Source organism: Trachymyrmex septentrionalis, unplaced genomic scaffold, assembly GCF_001594115.1.
Source record: "Trachymyrmex septentrionalis isolate Tsep2-gDNA-1 unplaced genomic scaffold, Tsep1.0 scaffold16, whole genome shotgun sequence".
Lineage (NCBI taxonomy): Eukaryota > Metazoa > Arthropoda > Insecta > Hymenoptera > Formicidae > Trachymyrmex > Trachymyrmex septentrionalis.
This window is the reverse complement of record NW_017304758.1, coordinates 1690677-1696676: the sequence shown is the minus strand read 5'-3', so window position 1 is coordinate 1696676 and position 6000 is coordinate 1690677. Positions and strand designations below refer to the sequence as shown.

The following is a 6000-nucleotide window of genomic DNA, read 5'->3' as shown; positions in this document are numbered from 1 at the left end:
ATATATATATAATAGGCTATATATAATATATATATAACTGTTATATTATTTTTAGAAATATTTTTTTTATTATTAATATTTTTTCAAGTATATGTCTTTTCTAATATAATTTCTTATCAAATCTTCATAGTTATCAAGATACTCTTTGATGTAACTGTAAGTGAATATACGAAAAATTGCGGATAATTATGAAAACGAGTTGTACATTAGAAACAGACTTGATATACTCCGAACATGTTCTTCGTTTCTATAAAACAGCTTACTTTCTGTGTAATAATATATGTTCCGAGAACATCCATTACACTGGTTGTGTTCTATATTCAACTTTCCTGCCTCCACTGATACGAAAAAAAATGCTCCTTTATAACTTGTATCGACCATATTGCAAAAACCTTATAGAGACTCTCCAGCATCCTCGCCGATCTCAATCGGTGACCTTTTTTTCTTTAGATACATGTTTTTTATTATTCATTATTTTATTTGTTGTACAATTTATAATAAATACTACAATCTACAAAATAAAAAAATTTGTGTATTTGTGTTGGAAACGGTCCACTCATGTTTGTGTTAACAGTTTGTGTTGAATTTTTTTAACATATTCGAATGTTAATTTAACATAATGTGATTATATTATAATATTATATTTAAAGATTTTTTTGTGAAATTGATATTCAATGTTTTTTAGTGTCAAAATGGCATGATTTATGATACGAGTAAGTGAACAAGTAACATAAAATAATGTGTTTTAAAATGTAAATTCTAAGACAAAGGAATAAAATCCGTATTAATATAACATATCATAAATGTTAATTTTCTGACAAAAAATATGCTTTCATGGTTTGTTTACGAACTATGTCGATGTTATCTTTGTTTATATTTATTCTATTACATAATATTTATGTTACTTTCTAATATATTCATCTTATGTAAAATTAATTCAAAAATTTGAGTGGAACGTTTGGGACATGCGATTTATGTTAAATACAACACATTTTTTCCAACTGTGTATTTACATTCATTTATAATACAATTTATTTTATGTAAATAGAATACGATTTTTTCATTTAATAATACATGACATAAATTTACAATTATTGCCAAAAATATTAATTATCTGGCAATAATTGTCAGAAAAATAAACAATCTCATCATTTTATGAGATTGTTCTTCAGATTGTTCTTCTTTTAAATTAAAAATTAATGATTTGCAATTTAATCAGTTAAATTATTATTAAATATAATGTTGGCGCCTATTTAATAATAATTTAACTGATTAAATTGCAAATCATTAATTTTTAATTCAAAACATCATGTATCATTAAAAACAAAAATACTATTGTAAGACATTATTGTATTATAGATTACAGATATTGAAAAAGAATTAGCAAATCGTCAAACATAAAAATATGCCATCAGTAATAATATTTATATTTAAAAATTTAGTTAGCTTCAATTTTTCTAGTTTTTCTGGGATATCCACGTTTCTTTGCTTCTTTAAACATGGTCACAAGAGAATCCATAATCTCTTCTCCAGTCGGAATAATTTGATCAGCTGGCAACAAAAAACCGTAATGACCCGTATCACGTAACTCATAAGTGTAGGTGATAGGTGTATCATAAGTGCCTTTAACCCAATCCATAGAACCTCCGGATGCCACATCTGAAAACAATTTTACAAAAAAAAAGGAGCTTAAAGAACCATATTTTTATACAATTATCTTAATTTAAAAGATTGCAATAATTATTCAATTTTACAACGTTTTAAATATAATAGAATTAAAAAATTGTCAACAATAAATCAATTTTCGAAAAACTAAACGTATTTAGTTATGACAAGACAGATTGATAGATAGATAGATAGATGGATAGGTAGATAGAAAATGAGAAAAAGAAAGAGAAGACAAATTTAATGAAATTTTTTACGTACATATTGTCTCTGCAACATTTCCGACCGTATAATGAGTTCCATATTTCTTTTTAAGGGCTGTAGCCGATTTCATGCCAATATCATACTAAAAATCATAGAAATAATATAAACAATAAAAAGGATATAATATAAATAATAATATAAACATATAAACATATAAATTTTGTTCTATTATTTTTATAAGTAATTATTTAAATTTTTTGGAATAATGCACAATGTTTTAAATACTTCTTCTAAATAATTACGTTTTTATTTAAAATAATTTATTACTGCCTCGATGAACTGTAACATTGAAATCGGAAATTTACCCGAAAACACTGTGCTGTCAACGGATTGTAAAGTGATTGTATATACAATTATTTGCATTTACTTGTAATTTAGTTGATAATACTGTCTCACTAATAAATATAGAAATAATTATAGAAAAATTGATTGTTTTATCAGTTTAATACTGTTCTCTATGATACATAATTATTTTATTATGAATTTTTCTAATATGAATTTTATAATAAATTTCAAAATTATATTTATTTTACTTGGAAAGCTCAAATTTTTAATTATAATTCAATAATTATACAAAAAATAAGAGAAACATAGTAATTTAAGTCATATTAATTTTTAATATAATCTATTTGATTTTTAATACACTGGAGTTCTGAGACATATTTTCTTCCTTTTATATATTTCTCGGGAAAAAGAATTTTAGGCTGCAGATTAATTCACTCTCAAATACTTGCAATGATCTCTGCACTAAAAATAAACTTTTATCGATCTTCTTTAGAAACTTTATTCCATTTAAATATACTAATATATATAATATCCGATAACATTGGTTTCTTTTATTTTTTTACTAATTATTGAATATTTTTATTTTTACACTGAGGAAGACCTAATCGAAAGAGTTGAAAGGTTTGTCAATTTTTCTCAAGGATAAAGTATACGATTTCACACATGCCTAACCTGTGTTGGCTGATTTACATCTATTCTTAAACTAATTATTGAATTATAGTTTACATTTAAATACTCTATAATTAAAATTACAATACTTACCAAGTCGTCATAGTTATCAAGGTGAGCCGTTGTGTGACCATATGGAATCAACAACAATTGCGAGTAACTATGAAACGCGATATATGCGTAGAATAGGTGAGAAATAGAATCGATATATTTGGACATGGTCTTTGTCTCAATTTCGGAGAATGGTGCATTTCCAGCATAGGTTTCGGAACATGGAGAATTGCTAGAGCCTCCAGCTGATAATATCAAATTATATAAGTACATGTTTGTAAATAATATTAAAAATTATCGCGCTAATTTTCAAAGTCTATAAATTAATTTCGATTTTTTATTAGATAATATTTAATTTTTTACTATTACATAAAACAATTTTTTCTAACATAATACAAATTCTTACTATTCCATTTATAACCCCAGTTTCTGTTGGGATCACTGCCATAACATAAATTATACTGTTTACGTGTTTTTCTCCATAATCGGTTCTAAGATAAATTAAAAATATTCATATAATTAATTTATAATTAGCGAAGAATGCTCTATGTGATATTATAAAATATAATTTACTTTGGTGTGCGTGTACTCGTATCCGTCGGGATTGAATGATGGGAAGATATACCAATCGTTGCTCTCAGCCAGAGCTCTGATCTCTGGATTGTCGCTTTTTAACAATTGATGCAAGATATACATAACAGTTGCTGTCGAGATCCATTCTCTAGCGTGAATACCACCCTCAATAAAGACTCCAGGATTATTAGCTTTAAAGGAAACCTTGACACCTTTGATTAGACGCCCCTCATACGTGTTGCCGCCCACAACAGTTTGCACAATTTTGGGATATTGTTTCGCCAAGTCATCTAGATTCTTGTTAATTACGTTTAATCTATGATAATTTTTAAAATCAAATGTTGACGATGCATTTGCGGGTGCTGCTCGATTGATTAATGCCTGAACATTTTCAATAAAAACTGTATAGGGTATTTGCATCTGCTTCATCATTTTATAGAATTCAGGCAGCTTGTGCGGAGCTATCATAAGTTCCGCTTGTTTATTCGCAAACGGTGCAACCCAGTAGGAAAACTATAAATGAGATTTAATACTATTTATTTAATAGCAATAATAATTTTAGTTCAAAAAATTACTTACAAATTTGTCAGTTTTTATAACTTGTAAATGTTACATAATATAATAAATAATTTAATAAATTTATAGAAATAAATAGTTGATTTTATAAATTTTATAAATTTATGTATATTATACTATTTTTGTGAAATTTATTTTTTGAATTTTATAGTTAATCAAGTATTATAAATTTTTTAAAAAAGATAAATTTTCAGAAATTATTGGAGAAAGTCTGATTACATTAATTAAAATTCTTGGTTAAAAATGAATCAGAATAACTCTTGAAATAACCAGGATTTAAATGGTAATACGAGCAAAATCTTCTGAGTTGTCCATTTTTAAGCAGAATTTCTTTCAGTAATGTTATACAAAGTATATTAATTTAATTTTACTTGTGTTTCTGCTTGAAAAATCTACTTACTCCATCATGATTTTTTGTCAACTCGTAAAACAACTTCGTCTGTCTCGGTGTAGCATTGAATCTGATGACCTTGTAATTGTTAAAAGTAGCCTGCTCGGCAACCACAAGACCCACGATCGTGCAAAATATTAATAACTTCCACATAATAATTAGTTCCCTTTAATTTTAATGCGCAAATATCAATTTCAGTTAATATTTTAGGATTACAATTATAATAAAAATTTATTTTATATTATTTTATAATTATAAATTAAATTCATATTAAATTAATATGTATTACTTTATATAAATATTATTTCATTATATACAGACATAATGTAATTTAAATCCACTTACGAGCAAATATCAATTGTGATTTAAGCAATAAAATACGCAATTCTTGTAATATATGAACAATTTATATTCCAAGAAGAGAGCTTACTTTTCTATAAAACAGAGCACTGGTAATTACCGATATTATGAGGTTCATTAATTTAAATACCTAGTTGCGCACGGCACTAAACTTTCATTATCGCACTAATTTACTATTAGAGTTTTGACGTAGAATTTTATACAGGGTGAGTCAAAAATAAAAAAACCTTTAAATATCTCGGAAAATATAAGTATTACAGAAAAGTTATAGGATTTAAGAAGATCTTTTTACTGATCTTATCAATTTGACCTTAGTAACGTCGCCAAGATTCAAGGTCAAATCGATTTTTTAAAACCGATTTTTCACATATATTATATATTCTTGTAGTTTATCTTGAGAATTTTTCAAAACACTATAATAAAACATTTTTCTATTAGCTACTTTTTGAGTTATAAGACATGAAAATTACAATGTCGCTAGCATTATCTATGGTATTCAACTGACGATTAAAATCTTTCAAGTATTGTTCAGAATTATGACCTTGATAACATTTGTTAAAATCATTTTTAAGATTGTTCTTACGCTAAAAATTTCTTTTGCCTCATCCTGTACATTAAATATACATTTATATGCATTTTTTACAAGTCTCTTATATCGACACTTGTATTAGCCATCTGTATACATATTTACTTGTACACTTATTAAACTTAAGATGATCATTTTCTCGCGCAATGGAAATATTGCTATGCAGAAAGAAAATGATATTGTTTCAACAGCATTATTTTAATTGAAAATAATCTTATTGATTTGACAACAATATTAATGAAACAAATAAAATTTCATTAAAACAAAAGCATTTATTTTATTAATAGTATTATTAAATTAACAAAATTATTTTTAATTAAAATAATGCTGTTGATACAATATTATTTGTTTCAGTGTAAGAGCATAAAATTATTAAATTATTTACTAAATTATTTAATTTATGCAGTTATATTTAAATAAATTTTTTTAATTTCGATATATTATTGTTTTCATATATATAGAATGGTCTATTTTAATTAATCCACTAGAATATCTCAAAATCCTTAGAGTTAATAATCAATTTCTTTATCCCTAGACAACTTTATTCATGAATAGTCCTAGATATATCATAAATAAATGA

General features: G+C 25.2%; 1 protein-coding gene across 1 annotated transcript; it reads right to left on the bottom strand.

The window, feature by feature from the left end:
* Window positions 1-1413: 1413 nt before the first annotated feature.
* On the bottom strand, window positions 1414-4913 carry LOC108745950 (zinc carboxypeptidase-like). Its single transcript, XM_018482383.1, has 7 exons — window positions 4820-4913; window positions 4484-4640; window positions 3508-4020; window positions 3341-3425; window positions 2977-3179; window positions 1927-2011; window positions 1414-1659 (listed from the first exon to the last, which is right to left on the bottom strand). Exons 2-7 carry the CDS (start codon window positions 4625-4627, stop codon window positions 1439-1441), a joined length of 1251 nt encoding a protein of 416 aa, XP_018337885.1. The 5' UTR covers window positions 4628-4640; window positions 4820-4913; the 3' UTR covers window positions 1414-1438.
* Between the last annotated feature and the right edge of the window lie 1087 nt (window positions 4914-6000).

What these genes read in the sequence shown, in the direction of transcription:
- LOC108745950 (XM_018482383.1), bottom strand. Translation starts at nt 4,627, where the DNA reads ATGTGGAAGTTATTAATATTTTGCACGATCGTGGGTCTTGTGGTTGCC. An exon ending in TGACAAAAAATCATGATGGA is followed by an intron (nt 4,021 to 4,483) that starts GTAAGTAGATTT and finishes TCTCATTTATAG; the next exon opens with TTTTCCTACTGGGTTGCACC. An exon ending in AAATGTTGCAGAGACAATAT is followed by an intron (nt 1,660 to 1,926) that starts GTACGTAAAAAA and finishes AATTGTTTTCAG; the next exon opens with ATGTGGCATCCGGAGGTTCT.